Source organism: Tauraco erythrolophus, chromosome 1 (genome assembly GCF_009769465.1).
Source record: "Tauraco erythrolophus isolate bTauEry1 chromosome 1, bTauEry1.pri, whole genome shotgun sequence".
Taxonomy (NCBI): Eukaryota; Metazoa; Chordata; class Aves; order Musophagiformes; family Musophagidae; genus Tauraco; species Tauraco erythrolophus.
The window spans coordinates 136,520,714-136,534,251 of NC_141465.1; the positions used below are offsets into that span (position 1 = coordinate 136,520,714).

General features: G+C 48.4%; 1 protein-coding gene across 3 annotated transcripts in view; it reads right to left on the reverse strand.

The window, feature by feature from the left end:
- The window catches only part of POLD3 (DNA polymerase delta 3, accessory subunit), a 35,468-nt gene extending 23,949 nt beyond the window's left edge, over window positions 1–11,519 (reverse strand). For 2 of the 3 annotated variants that reach the window (XM_086615365.1, XM_086615357.1), the window contains exons 1-5: window positions 11,425–11,519; window positions 9,442–9,497; window positions 6,744–6,846; window positions 4,787–4,826; window positions 3,053–3,185 (exon numbers count right to left, since the gene is read on the reverse strand). In XM_086615365.1, coding sequence (XP_086471491.1) covers window positions 3,053–3,185; window positions 4,787–4,826; window positions 6,744–6,846; window positions 9,442–9,497; window positions 11,425–11,484 — 392 coding nt within the window. In that variant the 5' untranslated portion in view covers window positions 11,485–11,519. Of the gene's footprint in view, window positions 1–3,052; window positions 3,186–4,786; window positions 4,827–6,743; window positions 6,847–9,437; window positions 9,498–11,424 lie in introns of those variants that run through there. The other variant, XM_086615371.1, reaches the window with a different exon arrangement.
- Between the last annotated feature and the right edge of the window lie 2,019 nt (window positions 11,520–13,538).

The window sequence follows — 13,538 nt, forward strand, 5'->3', positions numbered from 1 at the left end:
AATAATCACTGCAAAAACAAGCAATGTTTGGACTATGCTCTGCAAGCAAGGAGCTGCTTCCGCTTGGAAAGCCGACGTTAGCAACATGCACTAAATCCAGTTATTTATATTAGTACGACATCTAATAAATGTTAATAAATAAATTAGCACAACATCTAGCCACCTCCACAGCACAACAGGGCCCACACAAACACAAAACAGAATAAAGATCCTTGCCCCGGGGCTTGTGAGACATAGAATCATAGAGTCATAGAAGGTTTTGGGTTGGAAGGGACCTCAAAGATCATCCAGTTCCAACCCCCCTGCCATGGGCAGGGACACCCTCCACTACACCACGTTGCCCAAAGCCCCATCCAACCTGGCCTGGAACACTGCCAGGGATGGGGCAGCCACAGCTTCTCTGGGCAACCTGTGCCAGTGCCTCAGCACCCTCAGAGGGAAGAGTTTCTTCCTTAGATCCCATCGAAATCTCCCCTCTTTCAGTTTAAAGCCATTGCCCCGTGTCCTGTCACTACACACCCTTGGAAAAAGCCCCTCTCCAGCTTTCCTGTAGCCCCTTTAGGCACTGGAAGGTGCTGGAAGGTCTCCCCGGAGCCTTCTCTTCTCCAGGCTGAACAGCCCCAACTCTCCCAGCCTGTCTCCATAGCAGAGGTGCTCCAGCCCTCGCATCATCTCCGTGGCCTCCTCTGGACCCGCTCCAGCAGCTCCATGTCCTTCTTGTGTTGAGGAACTGACTGAGAGGACTCAGTTGTGATACACGGACTGAGAGGGAAGCATAAGAAGCCAGTAGGGTCTGTCTGCTACAAACATGCACATAATTAAACCTCTGTCTTTTGCAGGTGCTGCAGGAATCTCATCCCAAGCGTAAAAGACGATTCATGCAGTTGACAAGGGACAGGGAACATGGTCACTCTGAATTTAGTTCAGCCAGGTCACAAATGAAGAAGCTGAATTTTTCTTAGTTTGCTTGGGAAAATCCACTCCAAAGCCAGGAAGGGATTTACACATGGGCTTCAGAAAGCTATTTCAGAATCTGAATTGTCTAAACCTTCGGGATGTCCAAGTTGGAAAGGCAGACTGCTCTAAGACACAAGTATTACTACACAGGGGTGCCTGAGAGTAAACAGACCAGAACAAGGCAACTGCAGCCAAACCTGTGGCACGTGTCTTCGCTGAAGCAGAGTTTTCCAGCACTCACCAGGGTATCAGCATTCCCATTTGAAACACACAGCTTCTAGGACGATTTCTCAGCCACTCGTCGACATTTTGACGACAGCTACGTTTCTGCTTTCAAATTCTATATTCTTCCTATGACACAACATTCAGGCATCCCCCTTCTAAACCAGATTGGTCATGGCACTGCACGTACCGATTACATCAAGCTGAAGCTGTCGTGTGGGAAACAACATATAAATGAAAAGCCACAGCTGCTGGGCAATGTGCAGGAGGAGAGACAATGACCCCTGGAGACTGAAGTCCCTCTGAATTCTAGGACAACCTTTCACTAGTTCAATCACGAAGGACACTTAGAATCACAGTTTGGATTGGAAGGGACTTCAAAGATCATCCAGTTCCAACCCCCCTGCCATGGGCAGGGACACCTTCCACTACACCAGGTTGCCCAAAGCCTCATCCAACCTGACCTGGAACCATTCCAGGGTTGGGGCAGCCACAACTTCTCTGGGCAACCTGTGCCAGTGCCTCACCACCCTCAGGGTGAAAAATTTCTTCCTTATATCCAATCTAAATCTCCCCTCTTTCAGCGTAAAGCCATTGCCTTGTGCTTCTTGGTCTGGTTTGTAAGCTTCCCCTATGCCTCAGGCTCTCATCTTCTCTGTGAAGAATGAGCTCCTGCAAGACATCTTCGGAGAGGTGGATGAGTCCAGTGGACAAAAACACAGTCTTGCAAAGCAAAAGGCAAGTTCATGTTAGCACTTTGCTGAGCACATCACTCATGTTTTTATAAGTCTGTTTCAATTTACTCTTCTTGTGTGACTGAGAACTGGATACAAATGGTCCTGATACAGTGTAGTCTGGAAATGAGAAGAAAGTTTCTAGCCATCAGAGGAGAAAGGTACTGCAACAGTCTGCCCACTGGAGTAACAGAGCAAGTGAACCAATATCAAGATGGAAATAGCTCGGTTTATGAAACAATCACATAATGTGCTGTCTGGGGACTGGCCTGGCATGATGGATCGGGGAAGAGCAACTGACATCGTCTACCTGGACTTATCCAAACCATTTGATACTGTCCCACACGACATCCATGTCTCTAAACTGGAAAGACATGGATTTGATGGATGGACCACTCAGTGGATAAGGAATTGGCTGGATGGTTGCACTCACAGAGTTGTGGTCAACGGTTCAGTGTCCAAGTGGAGGCCAGTGACGCGTGGTGTTCCTCAGGGGTCAGTACTGGGGCCAGTGCTATTTAACATCTTTGTTGGCAACATGGACAGTGGGATTGAGTGCACCCTCAGCAAGTTTGCAGATGACACCAAATTGTGTGGTGTTGTGGACACGCTGGAGGGAAGGGATGCCATCCAGAGGGACCTGGACAGGTTGAAGAGGTGGGCCTGTGAGAACCTCATGAAGTTCAACAAGGTCAAGGGCAAGATCCTGTACGTGGGCCAGGGCAATCCCAAGCACAAGTACTGGCTGGGCAGAGAACTGATTGAGAGCAGGCCTGAGGAGAAGGACTTGGGGGTGTTGGGTGGTGAGGCACTGGCACAGGTTGCCCAGAGAAGCTGTGGCTGCCCCATCCCTGGCAGTGTTCCAGGACAGGTTGGATGAGGCTTTGGGCAACCTGGTGTAGCGGAAGGTGTCCCTGCCCATGGCAGGGGGGTTGGAAGAGGATGATCTTTGAGGTCCCTTCCAGCCCAAACCATTTTGTGATTCTATGATTCTATGAATTAGACTGTATCTTTTTCTAGCTTTCTAAAAATCCAGGCATATCTGGTAACCAGTGACTTCTGCTGAAGTGCACTACGTAGCAACGTCTCATCAGTCTCAAAGCCCATAGTTTAAGAAGGAAAACTAAGACTCAACTCACTTGCTGCAGTTGTGCAGGTTTGTTTTGATGATGTCATAGTCTGTGTTGTAGAGTGGGCCGCTGTCCTTGAGCAAGGCTTTCTGAATGCTGTACACATGCACGCTCGCAACCGTGGCTAGTTTAGACTTCATTGCTGGGGGGAAAAAAGGGAAAAAAGGCCTCTGTTAGCACAGCTGTTACAGAGTCAGGTGGTAACTTTAAGTACCAGGTTCTACCAAGGATGAAGAAAGACTAACAGACCATTTGACAGCAAGGACCTGAATATAAAAACGTGTAATTGTTCCTCTTCCAATGCTCACTAATTCAGAATTCGAGGTAACAGCCTCCACACGCCTGTCAAACATTTCTTCCAAACACACTTGGCTCTCACACTGAATTAAGAGCAATCTCTCTTTGTTTACCTTCAAAATATCCTATGTTTGGGATCCAGAATATCTACATGACTACCTAAACCTAGGGAAGAAAATGGGACGGTCATAACTCTGCCCTGCTGGAACTGCTCTGTGCCGTGAAGGCACCATCCACCCTATCAACTGGTGTCACAGTGTCTTCTCTAGCAGTCTGCTGAAATAAATGTTTTGTCTCTTCTTCTCTGCTATTTAGACTGTAACCCCCTTGAGACAAGGGCTGGCTTTTAGGAATTCTTTGTTCATTGCTTATATTGTTCCTTCCACAGAGTCCTGGTCTGAGACAGAGCTTCTAGGCACTGTAAAAATACACACAGTAATCATTTCTTGGGGCCAGTCCTAGACTATGCAGCCCTACTCCCATCACAAATCTCAGCCTCTTCCAAATAAAAGTCATACCTTTGGCCTGTCTTCTAATACAAAAAACATGAACAGCCCTTTCCTCCACAGCAAAACAGAACATTATGCAGTGCACATAACTCAACAAACGTGACAGCTTGTCAAGCAGTGCAACTACTATCTACTGCCCTGACGAAGACAACTTTAGCTAGAAATCCACTTCAAATTCCCAAAAGGAAAACAAGGCAAGTCTTTCAAGCAAAGTTAGATCATTAATGTGGATATTTAAGGTCATAAATGTCATAGTACGCTCTCAAATGCCAAAGATGTTATTTGAAAGTGATGAAGAGCCTGCAGTTGTGTTTCAATTGCTACAGGTCAGATATCATTTAGCAGGACCAGACCTGGAAAGAAGGTAGAGACGACTGACAGCGCTTGGAGAGCAGTTTCAGGAAGCTGTGTTACAGTGGTGGGTTTTTTCACCCTTTCCTGGGAAAGCAAATACCTCAGGCAAAAGTGAGAACGTTCTCATGGGACATTTGACTAATACCGACATCACTCAGGGCAAACAAAGACTGCAATTGCATTTAACCAATAACTGGAATTATCTGCCTCAGCCTGAAGGCTCACAATTGTTCTACAACACTGTGAGACGTTGCTGTGCACTGCTCAGATATTGCTGTCGATAAGGAGGAGCTGTCTGTTAGTGTTAGGGAGGTGGAAAAGAATCACTGACTAAAATGTTCAATATTAAAAAAAAAACAACACAAAACAAAAATCAGACCCAAATCACAAGTCTGAAGTTACACAGCTGTTGGCTCAGACATTCAAAATTCTGACTGAGAAAAAGCTAGTACAGGAAGTACACACCTGAAACCAACAGCCGGACCAGGTATTTACATGCAGGTGGCAAGTTCTGAGCTTTACTCACTTTGCTGTTCTTCCAAAGAAAAAAGTTCAAACCACATAATTTTCATGATCTGCTTACCTTCGAGTTTATCCTCTCTCACTACTGCAACCTTGTGGCACTGCAACAAAACAAATACATGGCAATGTTAAAATTTGAAAAGATCTATTGTACAGAAAGCTGGTATGTTTGGTTATCTGTTGAATAAGAAAGTCTACAGATGACAGGTGCAGCTTTATAGCTGCAAAGAACTCTGCTGATGCCTTCAAACAGTCACCAGCCACTAGTTATCAAAGCTCTGTCTGCCTACTTTTCTAACAAACTGTTTCACAGATCACTATGACCCTAAAAAATGCTCTGTCCTCCTTTCCCGACCCTGGGAGACGAGACACAGATGAAACTAGAACTAAACAACTGACCCAACTGCTAGAAATCTGCCCTGCTAGCCCACATCACCATGTGTGTTTAGGTTGCTGGGAAGCTCTAACGTAGCAATCCGTAGCACAGACACAGCACCAGAGAAGAAAAACGCCATGAGAAATTAAGCATTAATTTAAAATCAGAAATGAACGTTTCTGGAAACGTGCTCTGCAGCCAGTCTTCGGGGACTACACCTGCTCTACGAGATTTAACAGGCTGTGGTTAATAGAGAGTATCCAAACAGGCTGGAGCAAACCCAACCATTAATTTTGGGTTTAACTGACACCACAGACTAGGCAACAAAAGAGTAAGGGGCAAGAAAACGTAGGCAACCTGAAATGGTAAAGGAAGACTGAGAGTCTCGGCCCCTCACTGAGGCAGATAAAAAAGTTGCAAATGAAGAGCGTGCAGTGCTTGAGACACGACGAGAGTTCTTCGTGACACGTTTCCAGCCATATCTCCCTTCGGATGAGTCGAATCCACAGCCTTGTGGCTACACCTACCGACAGCAGACAGCAGTGCAGGGCTACCAGCAGGCACAGGGCTGCATCTGAAGCGCTCCCATCCCTCTCCCACCCAAAACTGACTTGTGCCAGACAATACCCACCAGCTGCTCCAATGCCTGCACGTCTTCTGGAAGTTATCTTCCAGATCGGACCTGATCCGCTCCTGCTCGCCCTCAGACACCTGGTCTGAGGAACTTTAAACTCCTCCTGTGTGGCATTCCTAACCCTGGCATTGCTTCAGCTCTGCCCCTACCATGTCATCTTTCTTGCCAGGCACTGCTATAGCAGAATTCAAAAACTGAGATATTTAGAAACAAGAAATAAAAGTGACAAGAAATAAAAGTGACATAAAATGTTTACCTTGGTAGATCTTGTTTTCAAAATACCCAATCTGCTAAGACAGAGTTTAAAAAAAAAAAAAAAAAAATACTATTTGTTCCCATGTCAGGATTCACTCACTTGTTTTAAATACGTTACGGCAAAAAGGACTAGATGATCCTTCCAGGTCCCTTACAATCCCCTAACATTCTGTGAAATTTAAAAATAATGGAATGCCTTAACAAACCTCTGGGCAGTTCTTGTCAGCCAAGAGATGCTACCTTGCTATTTCCAAAAGAAATCAGGGCAACACCTGTCAAACTCAGGCTATAAATGTGACACCACCTGTACAGCTCCAAATAAATACATTCCATTATACAGAACTAATGCAACAAACAAGCACCTTCCATTCCAGGCAGATTCAGAGATTTAAAGAGAATATTTTATGCATGTGAACCAGTTCATTATTTAAGAAAACAAAAAAAAAAGGTTTGTTGGGGTTTTTTTCTATCTACAAGTAAAATCCAGGACACCTTGAAACGTAGTAATTCTAAATGAAGCCTGTGGACTGTATTTTAAGGGATATTTGGGTATCTAAAGATACGAACAGACATGTTTAGTGTTTGGCTATTAAATCCTAATGCCTTGTTTTGTACGAGTCCAGAAGGTCCGGCACACTGTGCCTGTTACTGGAAAAGAGAGCAAGTTCAGCTTTTGACTGGAAGATCACAAAACGAGACGAAAGACACAAGCACAAAGAGCTCACAGACACCTTTGAGAAAGAAATCACTCACAACGTGTCCATTCTGCATGAGGTTTCCTGCTACTAAGTAGGTGACGTGAAGCTGAGCTCCGGAATTCTCCTTTCGTTTCCTCTCTACGTAATCGTACAGCATCCTGCACAAAAGAAACCAGTGTTAATCACTCAGAAAGGAAAAAGCCTGACACCACCCCTTCCATGAAGCTTACACAAAAAGAGCAAAGCCAGCCTGACATGGAAACATTTCGCATCAGCACAGTTACTTTCACCAGGATGAACTTAACCTTACTGAGAACCTTTCTCCTCTGCCACTCTGCAGAATCTCAGTCCAACAACCACGTAACAAACACAAGCTGTCAAAGTTTGAATGGTTGGTTGCAGCTGGTTTCACATCCTCTGGGCAGCTTGTTCTAAAGTCTCACCTCAAGAAGGCTGCTTCCTTCCTTATACCTCAGCATTCTGAAACATCTGGCAGAAGAACTGGTGATTTCGGGTACGTGATCACGTTGCCAGGTGTATATATACGATACCAGTTGCATCCACTGACATGGGGATCAGAAACAGGAAGAAAGAGCATAGAATAACGGAATGGTTTGAGTTGGAAGGGACCTCAAAGATCATCCAGTTCCAACCCCCCTGCCATGGGCAGGGACACCCTCCACTACATCAGGTTGCTCAAAGCCTCATCCAACCTGGCCTTGAACACTTCCAGGGATGGAGCAGCCACAGCTTCTCTGGGCAACCTGTGCCAGTGCCTCAGCACCCTCAGAGGGAAGAATTTCTTCCTTGGATCCCATCGAAATCTCCCCTCTTCCAGTTTAAAGCCATTGCCCCGTGTCCTGTCACTACTTGCCCTTGTCCAAAGCCCCTCTCCAGCTTTCCTGTAGCCCCTTTAGGTACAGGAAGGTGCTGGAAGGTCTCCCTGGAGCCTTCTCTTCTCCAGGCTGAACAGCCCCAACTCTCCCAGCCTGTCTCCAGAGCAGAGGTGCTCCAGCCCTCGCATCATCTCCGTGGCCTCCTCTGGCCCCGCTCCAGCAGCTCCATGTCCTTCTTGTGCTGGGGATAATTAGGGAGGACAAGATTGAGCTGAGACTCAAGCTTTCAGCTCCCACTTACAGCACTGATTTATGGTGAGCGTCCCACATAACTGGACAGAGAGACTACCACGTGCTCCAGGAGGACACCATCTCGTAAAGATACTTGCAGATCGTTAGTGCTAGAGACAGACTGCAATTAGCACGCTGCCACAGCCAGCACAACTCACTAACACAATCCACTTGTGTCATCAGGAGAGAGTTTTTAAGCACAAAGATGCCACAGGAGTTCTCCATCTCCAGGTTGCTTTCAAGGGTATGAGAAGGTGCCTCCGTTTCACCTGGGCCGTCTTCTTCACAGCAAAAAGTTCTCTGGCTCCTTCTAGTTTAGTGCATGACCAGAGATGTTCCCAGCAGAGCTCTCCAGTCAGGTCTACACCATCACTGAAGCACACTAAGATTTACACATCATGTAAATTGTTCGTATACAAGCAGAGAAAAGAGATCAAACAATCTCTTCATTACATTAGATGCCCGAGTTGATATTCTAGTCGTTTGGACAAGACAGGTGAAGCTGGGCTTAGTAAGCTGCAGCTCAGTAGGCAGCAAACGCCCCTTTAGGTCCAAGATAGCCAGAAACAAGGAAAGAAAATATTTATATTATGGGACTTGACACACTTAACACAATCTTCAAATCTTATGCTTAACTTTACCTTGCTGTGAAACAACTGCCCCGGAATCCTTGAGAGCCCATTCTTTGTTTTATAGGCTATTTAAAAAGCTACAGTAATTTTTATTCTTCAGAATACACCAAGACAAGGTTACACATTTCTGCTCAATTTGGAGAAGCAAAACCACTCTGACAGCACAGCTGACTTCCTTATAGAATCATGGAATGGTTTGGGTTGGAAGGGACCTCAAAGATCATCTAGTTCCAACCCCACTGCCATGGGCAGGGACACCTTCCACTACACCAGGTTGCTCAAAGCCTCATCCAACCTGGCCTTGAACACTTCCAGGGATGGGGCAGCCACAGCTTCTCTGGGAAACCTGTTCCAGTGCTTCCAGTGCTCATCCAACATGCACCTGTGTCCATCAAACTCGGTGAGTAGGTATTTAGAACGGGTCACGCACTACACAGCAAGGTGATCGGAGCGGATCAAACACACGAGCTGCAAATACCATCAGTGCTGTTTCGCATTTCCCTGACTCTGCTCCCAGCAATATCCATGGATAAAGTACGGCATCCTACGCTGGGAAATGCAGTGGCAGATTCTCACAAAGGCATGTGTGCAGGACTGGAGCCAAGTTCGGAAAACACACAGAATCATGGAGTGAGATGGAAGGGACCTCAAAGATCATCCAGTTCCAACCATCTGCATTCAGGATGAAAGGAGCTACATCTGCTTCTGCAGTAACGTGATGCTAAAACATCTGTTCTGACCTAAGCATTTATGACACGGAGCAGTACAAGGTGTCCAGCTCTGAAGCACAACTCCCATCCAAGTCAAGGCATGACCTGCCTACAGGAGGAGTAAGGCATGCTGAATAACAGAACCCACTGTACCTGAGAGGACATGCAAGACCTTTAAATATTTCCAGAGAGATAATTTTAACAGACTAACCACGATCATGAAAGCAGCAATTAACAAGGCTTTGCCACAAAACGACAATTTTGTGGGATGCACTAATACCTACTGTTTAGCCTGGTTGACGTGAACTCCCAGAGTATAGCTGAGCCATTTGTACGTCACCTGTAACAGGAAAAAAAACCCACTTTAGCAGGAAAACTTCAGTCTCTTGACTTGTTAAACCTCCGACCCTTTGCTTGTTTCGTGGGTAAGTCAAACTCTTTACAACACTCCCCCCTCCAAGGAACATGAAGCAAAACCTGTCAGAAGTGAGGGCACACGGACACCCCCCTGTCTGTGCTTTCATGAGCAGATTGAACCCCTGGGACCTGAACAAACCACCTATCCCAAAAGGTGTGGGTTTGGGAACGCCTTCTGGAAATGCCATTGCATAACTAAAAGCCATTCAGAACTCCTGCACTGCTTGGCTTCACAACGGAGAAAACAAAACAAAACAAAACAAACTAGCACAACTCTTAATTGTGAGAAACTCTTATTGCTCTCCCAAACAACTACTGAGGATTTCGTGGGTTTCTGCCACCCTCGCCTGTCGAGAGGACACAGGGATCTCTGGCTGCATAGAATTACGGAATGGTTTGGGTTGGAAGGGACCTCAAAGATCATCCAGTTCCAACCCCTCTGCCATGGGCAGGGACACCTTCCACTACACCAGGTTGCCCAAAGCCTCATCCAACCTGGCTTGGAACACTTCCAGGGACGGGACAGCCACAGCTTCTCTGGGCAACCTGTGCCAGTGCCTCACCACCCTCAGAGGGAAGAATTTCTTCCTTAGATCCCATCGAAATCTCCCCTCTTTCAGTTTAAAGCCATTGCCCGTGTCCTGTCACTACACACCCTTATCCAAAGCCCCTCTCCAGCTTTCCTGTAGCCCCTTTAGGTACTGGAAGGTCTCCCCGGAGCCTTCTCTTCTCCAGGGTGAACAGCCCCAACTCTCTCAGTCTGTCTCCAGAGCAGAGGTGCTCCAGCCCTCAGATCATCTCCATGGCCTCCTCTGGACCCGCTCCAGCAGCTCCATGTCCTTCTTGTCTTGGGGGCCCCAGAGCTGAACACAGTATTCCAGGCAGGGTCTCACAAGAGCAGAAGTCGGACTTGCATCACAAGTCTGACAGCACAGTGTGAAAATATCCGGAGACTACAGCTCTAGACCCAGCCCTGGCACTGCCTTGCTATATTGTTTAGTCAAGGTGTGTCTTCTATACCTGTTTCTCTTCCTGCTCTGCCTTTTTAAATTAATCCTCAGGCTAGGGCCTCTCCTGCCTCAAACACAACAGGTAAATTAAATTGTCATTAGCCCAGCAGTTCACCGAAATAAACTACACCACCACAGGCAGTTTGTGTTCATAAAACGACTTTGCCACACAAGACGCCCCGACTTCACTGCACCAGCTTCTAGGCAAAAAATATTTTGGAAGACACCGGCACGCACGCTTAGGATTTTTGTGAATTGTCCCAAAAAAAGCACAAGGCTTCAAGAGGCTGTAGATGGCGAGTAGTAATTCCACTTTTAAGCTGAAGCAGTGGTCCAGACTGCCTCAGCCTTTCATGGAAAACACAGTTTTGTTTTCCTTTCATGGAAAACTGTTTTGTTTCCCATTCATGGAAAACACTTGTGTTGTTTAATGCCTTGAGCTAAAACACTGCTGTCACTGCGGTGCTTTTTTAAAATTATTAGTATTTTTGAGGACAAACAGCTGACCTATCAGGGAGCATAAGGAATTTGAGGAGAGCTGCTTTTCCTGTGATGTAAATGACGCCATCACCAATTCTTTTCAGAGACATTAAACTAATTTAAAGTCGAAGGGAGGGAAAAAAACACCCTGCCAGGAAAGGCGTGTTCTGCCCCGCCGGACAGAAGGGTCGAGTTAACTGCACACTGCGGAAAAGCAAGCTGCAAACCGTTAGTACGCCCGCAAAGAGGAGTAAAACCTGAGTAAACAGGAGGCCGCCTTTCTTCTGCCTCCCCCGCGCCCGCCGCCATGCCGCGGCCTCCCGCCCCCCCGACAGGCGCGGCGCCGCCGGCGGCACTCACGATGCGGTTCTGGTCGGTGACGAACTCGTCGATGTTCTCGAGGTAGAGCTCGTCCTCCATGGCGGGGCGGAGAGGGCCGGGCCGCCTAGGCCGCGGGGCGGGCGCCTTCCCGCGCAGCTCAGGGCCGCGGCCGCCCGCCCGTCGCCATGGCAACCCGCCCGCCGCGGGAGGAAGCGACGGCGGCCGCGCGGGGACACGCGGGACACGTGATCCGTGCGCCCGCCCCGCTCCGCGCAGGCCACGCCCCCCCCTCCTCCCATGGCTGCCCGCCCGCCGCCGCGCCGCTCGCAGGCGTGTCCGGCGGGATCGGGGAGCGGGTCCTGCTGGCGGCTGTGCCTGGAGAAGAGAAGGCTCCGGGGAGACCTTCCAGCACCTCCCAGTGCCTAAAGGGGCTACAGGAAAGCTGGAGAGGGGCTTTGGACAAGGGTGTGTAGTGACAGGACACGGGGCAATGGCTTTGAACTGGAAGAGGGGAGATTTCGATGGGATCTAAGGAAGAAATTCTTCCCTCTGAGGGTGGTGAGGCACTGGCACAGGTTGCCCAGAGAAGCTGTGGCTGCCCCATCCCTGGCAGTGTTCAAGGCCAGGTTGGATGAGGCTTTGAGCAACCTGATGTAGTGGAGGGTGTCCCTGCCCATGGCAGGGGGGTTGGAACTGGATGATCTTTGAGGTCCCTTCCAACCCAAACCGTTCTGTGATTCTGTCATTTGGGATGTAAGGCTCCCCAGAGCCTTCTCTTCTCCAGGCTGAACAGCCCCAACTCTCCCAGCCTGTCTCCAGAGCAGAGGTGCTCCAGCCCTCGCATCATCTCCGTGGCCTCCTCTGGACCCGCTCCAGCAGCTCCATGTCCTTCTTGTGCTGGGGACCCCAGAGCTGAAGGCAGCACTGCAGGGGGGTCTCAGGAGAGCAGAGCAGAGGGGCAGAATCCCCTCCCTCGCCCTGCTGCCCACGCTGCTCTGCATGCAGCCCAGGACACGGTTGGCTTTCTGGACTGCCAGCGCACGGTGCCGGCTCATGGTGAGCTTCTCATCCACCAGCACTCCCAAGTCCTTTTCCTCAGGGCTGCTCTCAATCCATGCAGGGGCTGGGAGATGGCTGCTGCTGGGAAAGGGATGTCTGGCATCTCCCACCCTCCCTGGAACTCATTGACCTGAATCCCTCTGTCTGGCATGTTTACCAGCTTGTTTTAGCTCAATGAGTTGTTTCTTTTCCATTCACGATCTAGTTAGCTTAGTAAAGTGTTGCCTACAAATTGAGCCTAAGATTTAAATGGTTGAAAATAGCCCATAGCATATGAAAGCACTCTGAATTAATTTCCACACACCTCTCTCTTCACTGAGGAAATAAAACCATTAATGCAGGTGGTTTTCTTCGCTTTACTGACTGTTAGGTACAGGTAACACGAAAGAAAGAAGTTCTCAGTGCCTAACACTGTCACCACATCCGTTCCTGTCGGAGAGAACTGATGTGTGTTTCCTCTGCTCTCTGCGTTTGCACGTGCGTTGCAGGGCTGAGCTGAAAAATGTGCTTTTAGGGTCAGAAGGGAGTTCCTCCGCTGAAGAGATCGCTGAAACTTTTATGAGCATCAGGTGTTTTCCTGATTTGTACATTGTCTCCAGGAGTACTGGCTGCAGGAAATGGAGAGATCCATAGGGATCTCTCCCGTGGCTTGTGGGGCTGAACTGCTTGTCAGGAGAATTTAAAATGAAATGTGAGTGTGTGAGATGCGTGTGTTCGTGTATTGGTCCTGAGAGCTGAAACACAGAAGTAGAGAGACGGACTCTGCTGGTTTGTAAGGAAAGATCATAAAATTAGCCTTAATATCTTGAAGGAGAAAGCTTCCTGTGGGTACCAAGCACAAGGACAGGCTGGGTGGAGAATGGATGGAGAGCAGCCCTGAGGAGAAGGACTTGGGAGTGCTGGTGGATGAGAAGCTCACCATGAGCCGGCACCGTGCGCTGGCAGCCCAGAAAGCCAACCGTGTCCTGGCTGCATCCAGAGCAGCGTGGGCAGCAGGGCAAGGGAGGGGATTCTGCCCCTCTGCTCTGCTCCCCTGAGACCCCCCTGCAGTGCTGCCTTCAGCTCTGGGGTCCCCAACACAAGAAGGACATGGA